The sequence below is a fragment of the Protopterus annectens genome, chromosome 14.part0 (genome assembly GCF_019279795.1).
Source record: "Protopterus annectens isolate FY-2018-M chromosome 14.part0, PAN1.0, whole genome shotgun sequence".
NCBI lineage: Eukaryota > Metazoa > Chordata > Ceratodontiformes > Protopteridae > Protopterus > Protopterus annectens.
The window spans coordinates 234,064,618-234,079,148 of NC_056748.1; the positions used below are offsets into that span (position 1 = coordinate 234,064,618).

Here is a 14,531-nt window from a genome sequence, read left to right on the forward strand (position 1 = left end):
ATAGGAAGTACCCGGTTGAATTAATACAAGCCATTAAGGATGAAATTATTGGAGGGTGGGGTACAAAATATACTCCTTTATTGAATGGAGATTATCTAGTTGGTACAGGGACTAGAGTAAATATATGTGAAGTTCCTCAAAGTAGAAATGAGGGACGGAATGGGCATTATTTTGTAGTAAGGTACAACCAAGATACTAGTAAAGTGAGGCTCATAATGCTAAAGTATTGGAATATATTTAAAATCATGCCCAATAGCTTAACAATTTTCCAGGCACCACTAAAATTCAGTTATAGGAGAGGTGCTAATTTGAAGAATGTATCTGAGAGAGGGAGTAGACAACAAGAGCAGTACAACAGTACCGGGGCTAGAAGGAAGTTGGGGACTTATGCCTGCGGTTGTTGCCATCAGTGTAAGTGGATTGCCAACCTGAGTGAATTAAGTATACCTAATATTAACAACAAGGGTATGATAGCCAAGTGGTATTATACTTACCAGACCAAAGCAGTGATTTATTTGACATATTGCTTGAAATGTTTCTCTTATTATATAGGCAAAACTGAAAGAAATTTAAAGTATAGAGTGTATGAACACATCTATGATATTGGGAGGAAAAAAAGATACAAATGCGCTCTATAGACACACTCAGGAGTGTGATGGAGCTGTCTTTAAGTTCTGGGCAATTGAACAGGTCTAACCCGCGGATAGAGGGGGTGATTGGGAAAATCTTTTAGAGTTTTGTGAATTAATTTGGCAGATGCAGTTGGATGCCTGCATTAGATCTGGTCTGAATGATCACTTATCCATTGTACCAGCTTTAAAAATGAGAACAAAAGTATAAAGCTTATTCATTTTAGATACTATGTTACATGCTTTATACCTTTTTGCATCTAATATAATTATCCTGTGGGTATTGTAATATATGTAATGTTATTTAAAACTTGGTAAGATGTTATTGTATTGTATATATGTGACGGCCTTTTAAGATGTGGTGGGGTTTTTAATTAGATGTATGATGTAACAGCATTTTTTTTTAAATGTAAACCAATGAATGTTATGTTGCCCACTATAAATGCGTGAGTTCATTTAAATGCATTTATTCTGAAGATGTTTCATGGAATGAAACAAAAGTGCTAAATCTGTGAAGTTTGGAATAAACCTGTGTTTCTATATACTGACTTGTGGAAGTGACATTTTTCCTGAATTGTTTGTGGTGAGGACAGACCTTTATTGACCGTGTAGCTGCCTACTGCTGTTTGGTTCTTAGTAAATATCATCATTGGTATCAATGTAGCAGTGCAGAATTATTGAATTGTAGTGTACATATTTAGGTAACATTTTGATTAAGTGAATCATTACAATCATCACATATTTGCAAATCTACAAAATGAGGGAAACTCTGGAACACAAATCTGAATTTCAAATATATTATATTTCTGTATAATATTTATAATATATAAAAATATGTTATATTATTATTATTATTATGTATAAGGCACAGTTTTTAGCCTAAAAGTTGGAAGCTGCATAATAAATGGTTCCCGTCTAGGTTTTGGGCACCAGTATGAGTGACGTCGTGCTCATTTGCACTGATGCCACCAACGTAGACAGCACCAAGTTTAAACGTGAAGTGTAATTAGTGAGCTATGAAACTGTGTGCGGAATTTAACAGGAACTACTACACTTGTCCCTGATGGTGAATAGGTAAATGTGACTTATGTCCCTGCTGAAACCCCTGCCCAGCCTACGCAGCCTGTGTGAATAGGGCATGGAGGCAGCACTTTTATATGATCATACTAAGGACGTGTACAAGATGAATGACTATTTCCTCACTATAGCCAGTAATACTAGCCTGCAATTGAGCCTGATTCACTGATCTGGAACACATCCCTGTTCTGAACTATAATCACTGTAGATGTCTTGTTACCCCTGTTTTGTGTCTGTGGTTATTTGTTATAAATTTTCATGCATTGCCTTGCCAAAAAGTCCATGGTGAGACATGTTGCTGTGCCGGTCATCCAGTCCACTTTTCAGTGCTCTGTTTCCAGTTTATGTATATGCTTTAGGACTGATGTGTATACTTGTTTGTTTTTTATATGGATTAGACATTTTTTTGGTGCCTCTTGTCCATGTATTATCTGACATCTGCTTATTTTTTTCTGAAAAGTGCTGAACATTGCATAATATATTGTTTTTCCATGTTGTTGTGAATATTAATGCATTCCAGTACTATTTACACTTTTAAAGTAAATTCTAGATGTCCTTCTATTCATATGCTACAGTATTCATCATATGAGGGAGTTTGCCTTTGGCTGATGTATACATCTGGCCAGTATACCAAAGTCTTAATACTGCTGTAAGGTAAGTACGATGCAGCACATCATCCAACGTACATCGGTCATAAAGAGACTTTAGGTATAAAGTGGACATCAGCACACACCAACCTCAGAGTTTTGTGCCACCTGTCGATCACCTGTTCCAGATGTTTGCACACCAGATTAGTCATGAACCTTAGTTTAGGTAAGTAACCTGTTTGGGTTTTCTTTCTTAAAATGTTGGATACTGTTTGTATTTTGGTGATTTCATGTCAGCTAGGAAGGGCAAGCAGATTCCACATAAGGACTCACATGACATGTGTTTGTTCTGCCTCGACCCAGACCACAACCATACTGCCTGCACTGTAAGTCCTTTATCCCCAAAACCCATAGGAGCCATCTAGAGAATCAGTGCCTTAAAAGCTTAGCAGATGTAATGGAGGCTACGTTAGGCCCTTCAGCTGAGCCACAATCAAAAAAGGCGAAGAAACCTTGGCCTCATCTTCCTGCTGCTCCGTCTCTTCCAGGTGTTCCTCCCAAGGCTGATGTAGGCCTGGAGGCCATCCTAGAATTGGTAGATGTCCCTTCTTTGGGTACCATGGTGGATGCCCAGAAGGACTCTACCAGCATGTCTACAAGGTAATTGCAGGCATCAGATATAGGTAAAAGGGGGGGAACCATGGCTTGTTATTTCTGAAGGCCCACATGGCATCACCCAAATCACTGTATGGGAGGATGTGCATACAGACATCATGAGTGCAGGCCGACGTCAGACCCATCCACCTTCCATCCTACATATGGAAGCACATAAGAAGAAAAAACTGAAAACAAAACATGTCACTTCAGTTCCACAGGATCAAGCTCCAGACATGCAGGCATTCTCCCAAGGCCTGTTCAATGCTTACATGGCACTGCGTCTGCCTTCATTTATTTCTCTTTCTCTTACTGCCCTCTCTCCCTCCATCCCCTTTAAGAGAACATCTGCAGACACTTCTTCAGATGGGGGGAAATCATCAGGTGATGAGTTCTTAGCTTATTCTACCCAAATTGCTTCCCCTCCAGGTTATGCCTCATGAGAGGAGGAATCTAATGGTACAGATTCCTCTGGAGAGGATATTTCCTTTGGGGAAACTATTTTGAAGATGAAAGAATTTTTCAAATGGGAGTGCTGCCAAGTGTCAGACATACAAAAGGGGTATTATGACCTCCTTCAGATGGATTCTCTATCCCCTTCTGCCATCCCCCCATTCTTCCAGCCTTCTTGGGTGCCTTTACAGCTGCATCTAAATGCCCTCTCTCTCATCCTCCTGCTCCCAAGCACCCAGATAGATGTTATAAGGTGCCTGAGGACTCCAACTTCCTCTTCAAAGCCCCTTCTGCTGATCTAGCTACTATTGCAGTGTCAGCTGACAAGGCATTCAAATTACTGCCTTCCTCCCCATTACTACCCTCTGATAAGAAGAGCAAAGTCATGCAGAGACTGGGGAAGAAAGTTTACACCTCTGCTACTTTGGCCTTCAGAGCAATTAATTATCAAACCCCATATGGCCAAATACTCCCTGGTTCTTTTGTCAGATGCAGGAAAGCTCCTTTCAGAGCTCCCTGACTAACCCACCAAGGCTAAGTTGTCCTTTATTTTCAACTCTTCTGCCCAGGTTAGTGCAGTTATGATGCTGCTGATGCCTCAGCCAGGGCATCGGCTTCTAGGTCGGTCCTGAGGAGTATTCCTGGCTCAGGTTACAACACTTAGCTGATGATTTCAAGGCCAAACTGATGAATGCCCCTCTAGACAATACCTTATTCCATAGCTCAGCTATAGACCTTTTTAAATCCCTACAAGAGAAAGGCAGGGAGCTCCAGGATCTTAAACACATCCTCGTTTCTCCTGTCCCCAGGTTTCAGAGGAACTTCCCTACTAAGACCACCTTTGTTAGGAAAACAGTTTTGCCTTCTTTCTCAAAATCTAAGAGAGATCCCAGGAAACAAGCTTCTTCAAAGTCTTCTCCATCCACACCCTCTCAGAAAAAGCCTTTTCAGCCCCAGTCTAAGCCTGGTAGCCTGTGACTACCTGCCTCCAGGGCCATCCACTCCTCTATCTATTCACATATCTCTCTCTCTCTCTCTCTCTCTCTCTCTCTACCTGTTTGGAATCTGATAACCCAGGACTCTTGAGTCCTCTCCATCATCAAACAAGATATTTCATGGTTTGGGAAACTCTCCCTTCCTTCAGGGGCATCCCACAACCACCAAAAGAACAATTGGAACTTTTTCCTCAGGTCATATCTGCTCTTCTCTCTCAAGGGACTATTTCCCCCTCTCTCAAATGAGAAAAGGATTCTACTCCAGGATGTTTTTGGTCCCCAGGAAGGATGGCCCCTGGAGGCCCATTCTGGACCTTTCCTATTCAAATACCTTTCTGAAAGTCCCAACCTTTCAGATGTTGACTTTACCCACCCTTCTTCCCCAAGCCTTCATGGTGTCATTAGACATCAAAGATGCCTTTGGTTCAGGAAATGTCTTTGTTTTTCTGTTGCTTCCTCACAATTTTGTTTCTGTGCTTAGCCCTTTGGTCTGTCTACAGCACCAAGGGTCTTCACAAAATGCTTAGCCCCTGTCATAGCTTACTGCAGACTACAGGGTATACAGATTTTCTCTTACCTAGATGATCTGCTCAACCAGGCCCAGTCCTCAGACATTCTTCAGGGGACTCTTACCTTCATGATTTCTCTTCTAGAGAGTTTAGACTTCACAATAAATTATCAGAAGTCCTCTCAGACCCTTCACAAAACCACATTTTCCTTGGCTGAGGGATTCAAACAAACAGGATGCTAGCCTCTCTGCCCACAGAGAAGGTCCTGTTCCTTACTTCCTATCTCGAGAGCCTGTTTCTCCATGCAATCCCTGACTGCCAGGGATTTTCTATGTCTCCTTGGGTTCACGGCATCCATGATTCCCATGCTTCCTTCGGCCAAGTTGCACAATTCGAAAAATTCAGTGGTTACTAAGAACAGTTTGGATGCAACACTCTCATCCTCTGGACTTTTATTATTCCACTCCTACCTTGTCTAAAATGAGTTAGATTGGTGGATCCTTCAGGTTACAAAGAATCCAGGCCTACCCCTACAGCCACCCTTTCCTACTCAAGAGTTGTACATGGATGCTTCAGATACAGGATGGGGTCCAACTCTACAATCTTGGAACGTCAGAGATGTATGGTCTACATCCCAGACAAAGGAGCACATGAACGTAAAAGTGATGAGGGTCCTGATTTTGCCCTTCAAATCTTCAAACCCATGCTTTCCTCAAGGGTACTAAGGTGGTTCAGAGACAACACCACAGTCTTCTGGTGCATCAACAAACAGGAGGGGATGAAGTCTTATTTCCTGTGCAGACTAGCGCTACAAGCCTGGGAGTTATCCTTACAAAGTCATGTCTCTCTTCAGGCTGATTACCTTTCTTCAGCCCACAATGTAGTGGCAGACACATTAAGCAGGTCCATGATTCAATCTCATGAATGGATGTTACAAAGGGATGTGTTTCTGGGCATGGTCCATTGATGGGGTACACCTCTTTGCCTCCCCCATGAACAGACAACTTTCCAAATTTTGTGCCAGGGTTCCAGATCCCTTGATATGGAAGGTGGATGCTCTATCTTTCTCTTGGAAAGGTATGTTTCTGTATGCATTCCCTCCACTTTCCACTTCTTCAAAAGGTCCTACTGAAGATTCAGCAGGATCAATCAAATATGTTGTTGGTTACTCCCTTTTGGCCAAGTCAGCATTGGTTCCCCCCCTCCTCCATTTAGCCAGGGACAACCACCACAAGTTACCCCATAGGATGGACCTACTCACACAGGACAAGAGAATTCTATTCCATCCACAGCTGTTAACTCTGAACCTGAGCTTGTGGGTGAAAGGGTTTTAGTTCCTTCAAACACCTTTTCTCAGAGGATGTGCTTCAAGTTCTTCAGCTGGCCAATAAACCCACTACTAAGAAATCCTACTTTTCCAAATGGAAGAGATTTTTCATCTGGTGTCTCAAAAAGGATTTACAACCACTGTAGTGGATGTCCTGGTGGTTTTGTCCTATCTGTGTGAATTGGTGAAAATTGGGCTGTCTTATTCTTCTGTAAAAGCCCACCTCTCAGCTTTCTCGGCTTGTCTGCCTATGTCACCTCCTTTAGCCTCTTGGTTGAAAGTTAAACTGTTCCTTAAAGGCATCCTTTACATAAGACCACCAAGTAAGCCAATTCTTCCCCCTTGGGATCTCAATTTTGTTTTGGAGAAACTTACCTTGGCCCCATTTGAGCCAGCAAGCTCCTCTTCCCGGCAACATTGAACATGGAAATCTGTACTGTTAGTGGCCGTTACTTCCACCAGAAGGGTCTCCGAGTTGCAGGCTCTGATGTCTAATCACAGCTTCACAGTTTTCCACAGGGACAGGGCATCTCTATGTACTAATCCCTCCTTTATGCCCAAGGTGGTTAATGAATTATTCCTCAATCAGTCTATCAGTCTTCTCACCTTTTGTCCTTCTCCTCAATCCTCCATTGAGAGGATTCTACACACTTTGGACATACACAGGCAACTCAGATACTACCTGGACAAAACAAAACCTATCCGCAATTCTGAACACCTGTTTGTTTCTTACCATCCAAGGGCCCTGGGTCAACCTGATTCCAAGCAAACTATCTCCTCTTGGATTTCTAAAGCTATTTATTTCTATTATTCTACCAATGGAAAGAGCATTTCTTCTCCTTTGAGGGGCACACTCTATTAGGCAGTGTCTTCCTTTGGAGCCTTCTAAGGCTTGAACACTAGTTCTATCCTGGAGACAGCTTCCTGGTCTTTGAGCCATAAATTCACTAAACATTATAAACTAGATGTCATCTCTAGGTCAAGAGCTGGATTTGCCAGAGCTATTCTGTATGGCTTTGCAGAAAATGCTTCTGGTCCTACACCCAATCTTTCCTATGCATGAGCTTTGACATTCTCCCTCGTGTGATGAATACTGCAGCATATGACTAGAAGGACATAAAATAGTAGTGTAAAATCTTACCATAACCCTAGATTTCCTTCTCTTCTATATGCTTTGGTATTACTTTCCCCCTGCGTTCACCCTGATGTTTGCCTCTTTCCCTGGTGGCATATTTTCTTACCTAAGCCCAAGCTGGTGTTTGGTGGCATTCAGTCCTGAGGTTTGTGCATGCTGATGTCTGCTTTATACCACACATCTCTTTATGACTGATGTATGTTGGATGATGTGTGGTGTTGCACGTACCTTACAGTAGCATTAAGACTTTGGTATACTGGCTGGATGTACGAGACAGCCAGAGGCGAACTCTCTCATGTGATGAATACTGCAGCATATAAAAGAGAAGGACACTTATGGTTATTGTAAGATTTTACTGAACTATTCTTTCTGTCTTTATAAGTTTACTTTCAAAGGTAAATATTCTGTCTATGGACATTTTATTATGCTGTTCTCTTGGTACTCGAAACTTATATTATCTCTTTCTATTATCTGTTATTATCTATTATGTCTGTTATATTCACTAAGCAGCATTCTGTTTGTGTCCTATTGATGGCAGCACCTTTCTGACCTGTGAATTTAGCACACACAATCTTATGCTTTTTCAGAGATTTGAAAATTCGTGCAGTGGTTTGACAAGTACATACTTATCCTGTCTGACTTGCACAACAGATCATACCCAGGCAAATGACAAAACGTACCTATTTGGAATTTATTATTTCAGACCAGATGGTAAATTTTCATTTGCATTATGAATTGTTTACGCACACAGTGAAGCATGGCCAGAACAATCACAGGTCACCTGGGAAATAATGCATGTAATCACACAATATTCTTGTTAGTTTTTTAGGCTTTCACAGTTGAAATTAATTTTTGTACCACTGTGTATGCTACCTCATGACTGTTCTCTTTTTTCCTTCCTGCTATGTTGTGCAGCCTATATCCAAATGCATTGTAAATTCATCATTAACAAAAGATTGGTTTACTAAAGCTCTTGGCAGGTAATTTGTACTAGTATATGTTATCTTTATAACACTACATACCATTGTAAACACAAGTAAGTTATGAGTTCACAATGACGTCAAATAAAAGAGAATAGATTAATCAATAAAGTATAATTCAACAGGATAACAATACATTTTATAGGATTTGCCTTTTTGTTTTCACAAATCTTATTTTATTATCCTCATGTTGGTAAGAATACTAAATGATATCTGTGATGCTGAGCTAACTTCATGTAACCAGGGACTTACATTAAATGTCGGGGAGGAAGCTTATTCCAGGATGTATAATGAAGATGTATCACAGGAGTATATATATATATATATATATATATATATATATATATATATATATATGTGTGTGTGTGTGTGTGTGTGTGTGTGTGTATTAACTGTATACACGTCTTAGTATACACCAAGAGGCTAGAATGACCACCTTCACAGAAATAAGCAAAGAAAAGTGTTACTGAAACAAAAAAGCACTGCTTTGCAAATTTTAAATTTGGTAAAGCATTCATCCCTTTCCTTTGGGCACTTCAAGCTTTCTGAGTTAATATTTCCAGGTCTTGTATTCAGTCTGTTCCTGATAGTTCAAATCTATTAAACAATGATGTTTCTAAGCTTTAGTCTCATAGAACCAATGTCTAACACTTTTAAAATTCTAACATCCATTATAATTTTTTACAGTTGTTTCAGAGACCGTAACAACAACTACAAGGCTAACATCATTACCACCGAGTAAGTAAAAGTCAAATTGTTTTTTATGTGGATTAAGGAAAAGTATCATTTTCTTTCATTTTACTGCCTTATCTCATGCTTTCTTTTTTATTGTTTTTTTAATTGGACCATTTTAGTGCTACAAATTTTAAGGTCCTTACTCTAGTTTCTGAATCAAGTGTTTATTTTTTGTATTATTTGAATGCTTAAGTTTTTTTAATGAATTATAGATTTTAATTCTGTCATTTCATTCAATTAAATTATGGAAGAATGTGTGTGTGTGTGTGTGTGTGTGTGTGTGTGTGTGTGTGTATGTGTGTGTGTGTGTGTGTGTGTGTGTGTGTGTGTAAAATCATGCAGTATTATTTTGCATTAGACAGTGACTGCTTTGTAGCAGTGAAAAATGCTTGCTGTAAATTCATATATAGTTCAGTTGACTATAACAGCTGTAAATGGTATGACTATACTTAAAATTTATGCGGTTGTGGTATTTAGTTTTCCTTTCTGCTGTATGATGTTTCTTTTTAATAATAACACTACTTATGACAGTTGAGACTGTCCTGTTTAAGAAAAGATCTTTATTCATTGTCATTTTATGCTACCTGTAAAGTGTGCTGTTTTAAAGTACCAACAAATAAAAATAGTTTTAGTGTACAGATTTAGTAAAACTGTGACTAGGTTTGTCATTATAATTAATGCCTGATAATAATATTATGGGATAATGATTTCCATTTCCTGGAAAATTACCAGCAAATCAAATATGAACTCTGCATATTGGAAAAACACTTGATTTTCTTGGAAACTATGATTTTAGACAAGAAACTCACCTGTTTTATTTTTTCTGTTGTATCTATTGTACTGTTAGCTTGCTTTATTTAGTGTTTCATACTTAAAATATGTTTTAATTTTATGTGTATATATAGATGCACGAAAAATTATAATGAAATCACAGGGATGAGCAAATATGTCAACTAAAAATCATGGATATAATTCCTGGAATTCAAGTTATGAAAATGTTCTTTTTTTTTTTTTTTGGAGCACCATAAATTATAAATTAGTGTCCTTAACAATATTATGTCTTTTCCAATAGAAGGAAACAGTAGCAGCAGTGCCAGTGGGGGGCAGAGAGGAGCATCATACAGTGCTGGGTCTGGAATGGAAAGGAAGACTGTCGTGACAGGCACCAGCGGTTATTGTAAGTATAATTTGTGAATGGATTTACTGAAAAGTAATTTAGCAATTAAACATTAAACATTCGCATTGAATGATTTTCTATAATTCTATAATACTTTGTGCAAGCAACTTAAGCATAATCAAAGCTGCATTAGTTTGTCAAGAGTTTCTTGATCTCATGTATATTACTGCACTTTACCTTCATCTTTAATATAAAAGATTGATGTGTTACTCAACCAGCAGGTATTGTATTGGTCTGAGATGACTGTTCCACTGGTGGGGTTCTGAGAATGCTTTGAGGTTTATGCAACTATCTGCGTGTCATAATCCTGCATGTAAGAGTATGCATGACAAATGGTTTGGCCATCAACATGAGCAATGATTTTCATTTTTTTCTAGGAAAACATCAGTAAGTCCTTAATTTAGACTGCATGATTACTGGGAGAAAACAAAATATTCATGGAATTTGGCATTTCAGGCCACAGCATTTGTTCATAGGTTCATAGGTAGGTACTAGGCTATTGGCCCAAGGGCCTATATAAGCCTAGCCAAAGGTACCCTGGCTTTCGCCACCCAAGAAAATTATTTTCCTGTGCCACTGTCGAGCAGAGCCACAGAAGTGATCCCCGTGGTGAATTTCCTATCTCCCACCCAATCATCAAGATTTTTCTTGAAGAGTGCTAATGAGGAGCTTTGTTTGATATAGATATGTAGTCTGTTCCAGAGTATGGGAAGTCTCTGGGACAGGAATCTATCCCTCCAGCATGTTCTGTTTATTATGGTGATGAGGTTTAGGTCCCTAGAGTGTGTAGTTCGTAGGGATTGGGATTTCTTTAAGTGGAGCATGTCTAAAAGCTCTGGGTTTGACATAGCTTTGTGTGTTAGGCAGAGATCACCTCTGAGTAGGCGATATGCAATGGAGTAAAGCTGCAGTTTTTTGAGACGGTCTGCATAGGGCATCTCTTTGAGGCCGGTAATCCTCATTGTGAGGTAGTTATGTGGCCTTTCCAGTTGTTGTAGATGTCTTGTGAGGTACATACCAAAAGGGGCATTGTACTCTATAATGGGTCTAATGAGTGATGAGTAGAGGGGAACAATGACCTCTTTTTTCCTGGATGAGAAACCTTTTGAGATGAGGTGTGCCACATAGAAGGGTTTCCTGACTACTGTGGCGATGTGATTATCAAAGGAGAGACTACTGTCCACCTGTGTCCCAAGGTCTCTTATCACACTTTTGGTGTTAAGTAGACTACCACTGATGTGGTAGTTCATGGGTACTGAGTTTTTACCAAAAGGGATGACAATGCACTTTTTGGCATTGAGCTTGAGGCCATGGCTTTGACACCAGGCATCTGTCTCAGCAAGGCCCTTTTGTAGGATGTCCACATCTTTTGGAGTTTTGATTATGGCTCCTAGTTTGCAGTCATCTGCGAACTTCAGTAGCCAAAGACCTTCTGTGTTGGCCTGTACTTCAGAGAAGTAGATACCAAACAGGAGAGGACCCAGGACTGAACCCTGCGGTACTCCACTTGTCACTGGTCTGAAGCTGGATTTGAAGTCTGCTACTTTCACAGTGTGGATTCTGTCAGTGAGCCAGTTGGCAACCCATCTTGTGACATAGAGATTTATCCCTAGTTTAGTGAGTTTATCTATAATTCCAAAGTGGGGGATGGTGTAAAAAGCCTTGGCGAGATCTAGATAGGCTGTGTGAACCACCTTACCCTCATCTAAGGCTTTGGTGACTGCTTCAAAGAAGTCTATCAGGTTTAGGAGACATGATCTGCCTTTTACAAACCCGAACTGGGTGGGGTCCTGAGTTTGGATATTACCAATGTCATTGTTTATAAGTTCCATGATGATACGCTTCATAGCCTTGCAGACCAGGCTCGTTAGGCTAATGGGGCGGTAGTTTCTGGGGTCTGTGGTGGCTCCCCCTTTGTGGAGCAGGATTACTGTCACTGTGCACCATTCAGTGGGCACATAGCCTGAGATGAGGCTATGATTGAACATGGTACTTAGGTGGGGTGCCAGTTCGTTCTGTAGTTCATGTAGAACACAGCCTGGGATGTCGTCAGGTCCCATGGATGCTGTGTTCTTGGCTTTGGATAGTGTGTTTTTCACTTGTGCAGACGTGATTACAGGAACTTTGCATTCTTCTGGTATAAAGATGGGCCCTTTAGGGGATGACAGAGGGGTAAAGTTAGCACTGAACCTATCTGCCAGGATGTTGGCAATATCCGTTGGTTCTGTATATTTAGTGCTTTTGTGCTGTAACTCAGAGCAGATCTGAGTGTTGCCATTGAGATTCTTGACATAGCTATAGAATGCTTTGTGGTTGTCTTTAGAGTCAGTGGCGATTTTGTTTTCATAACTAGCTTTGGAGGATTTTATGAGGGATCTCAGCTTCTTACTGAAGCTGACCAGGGAGTTTCTCCAATCACAGGATTTTACTCTTTTTTGCAACAGTTTCTTTCTTTGGTTGTAGAGTTTGTTTATGGCAGGGGACCACCAGACTGGCTTCCATTTTTGGAGGATAGCAACTTGGTTCTGTTAGGGATTGCACGATCCATGCACTCATGTAAGTGCTTATAAAGTGCATTTGTGCAGGATTCAGCAGTCATACCTCTATTGTCCATCAGCATGGGTGTCGTGATGTTTGCCACTTCTGTCTTAACAAGCGTGAAGCTGGCTTTGGAGAAATTTTTTACTGTGGTTTCCCTAATGGGGGGTGGGGGAGGGATGTGGATGTCTAGGGTGATTAGCTTATGGTCAGATCTGACCAACGAGGAATTGACCTCTTGTGTGGAGCACCGGTTGCCCATGTTGGTAATAACCAGGTCTAGGATATTGCTGCCCCTGGTGGGGGTGTGGATAAGTTGATCCATGGCATTGGAATTTATGAATTCCAGAAAACGTTGAGCACAAGAGTTGGTACGTGAGTAGTTTTCCCAGTTAATGGTAGGGTAGTTGAAATCACCCATTATTAGGGTGTTAGGTTGTACCCTAATATTTTCCAGTGTATTAAGAAATGAGGAGTAAAAATCCTGGGACATGGTGGGGGATCTGTAGCAAGCTACAATTTGGATTGCGGTCTTGCCCAGAGTTAGTTGCACTTGGATAATTTCAGATGCATTATGCTGAGCAACTAGCCTGGAGGTGTGGATATCCTTAATGAATATGGACACGCCTCCGCCTTTAGTGTTTCGGTCCAGGTTAGGTGGCCAAAAGTTGTGGTATGAATTATAGCCTGGTAATGCAGGGGTGCTCTCTGGGGCCTTGAACCAGGTCTCTGTCACTGCACAAATGTCGATGTTCTCCATTTTAAGGAGTGCCTCGAGAGAGTGCATTTAGAGGTTTAGACTTCTAGCATTCAGTTGCAATACCCTCAGATTCTTCTTGCCTGTACCTGTTAGGGTGGTGAATTTGTCATTTGAACCTTGCCTAAAAAGGCACTATAGGGGTGGCTAGAGCCTTAGCCAGTATCCGGAATCCCAGGGGCGACAGGTGCAGGCCATCTCTGGCAAAGCATCGTGGCTTGTCGATCACGTCATCCCAGGCAGACAGATGCTGGATCCCCTTAGAATGACACCAGATGCTTAGCCAATTGTTGAAGTCAATCATTTTGTCCTTGTACTGTGGTATCATTCTGGGTGATGGCAGGATGCTACTCAGGGCTAGGGTCATACCTGCCTGGGCTACAAGATCAGACAGCTCCTCCATGTCCCTTTTCATGTAGTCCAAGGAGGTACGTCTCAGGTCATTCACACCAACATGGACAATGACAGAGTCATATTTGTACTTGTTGTGGAGTGACCTGAGTGCATGCATTATGTGGCAGATCCTGGCACCCAACAGGCAGCTGACAGTAACTTTCTCCTTGTTTAGCCTGGTGAGTGGAACATCAGTGTGCCTGACTATAGAGTCACCTATGCCTAGAGTGTTGGGTACGTTGCTATGCCTTATGGGCTGTGGTTGAGTGGCATACTGAGTTTGTGGGCTATGTGTCAGTTGGGTTGTGTTGGGGGGCTGGAGGTTGCTTGTGTTTCTGCTTTGGAGGTCCCTGTTGCTTGGGCAGGTTTTTACTGAGAGCCTCTGTGAATGTAGGTGTGTGTTTTGTGTTTCTATGTGTGTGTTTTGGTGGTGTAGGTTTTGACGGACTATGTGCTGAGTGTGGTGTGGTGCAAGTGTTTACCTTCTCCTCTTGACTGTCTAGTCCAGTCTTGGGTGAAGAGAGCTTTGCTTCCAGTTTAGCTATATAAGTGCATCTCTCACAGGTTGTAGTGTTGGGTGGTAGG

General features: G+C 41.1%; 1 protein-coding gene across 4 annotated transcripts in view; it reads left to right on the forward strand.

The window, feature by feature from the left end:
* Positions 1 to 14,531, forward strand: part of COL17A1 (collagen type XVII alpha 1 chain) — a 423,506-nt gene that overhangs the window by 50,306 nt on the left and 358,669 nt on the right. For all 4 annotated transcript variants that reach the window (XM_044055953.1, XM_044055955.1, XM_044055956.1 and 1 more), the window contains exons 3-4: positions 9,034 to 9,084; positions 10,154 to 10,258. In XM_044055953.1, the coding sequence (XP_043911888.1) occupies positions 9,034 to 9,084; positions 10,154 to 10,258 (156 nt within the window). The remainder of the gene's footprint in view (positions 1 to 9,033; positions 9,085 to 10,153; positions 10,259 to 14,531) is intronic.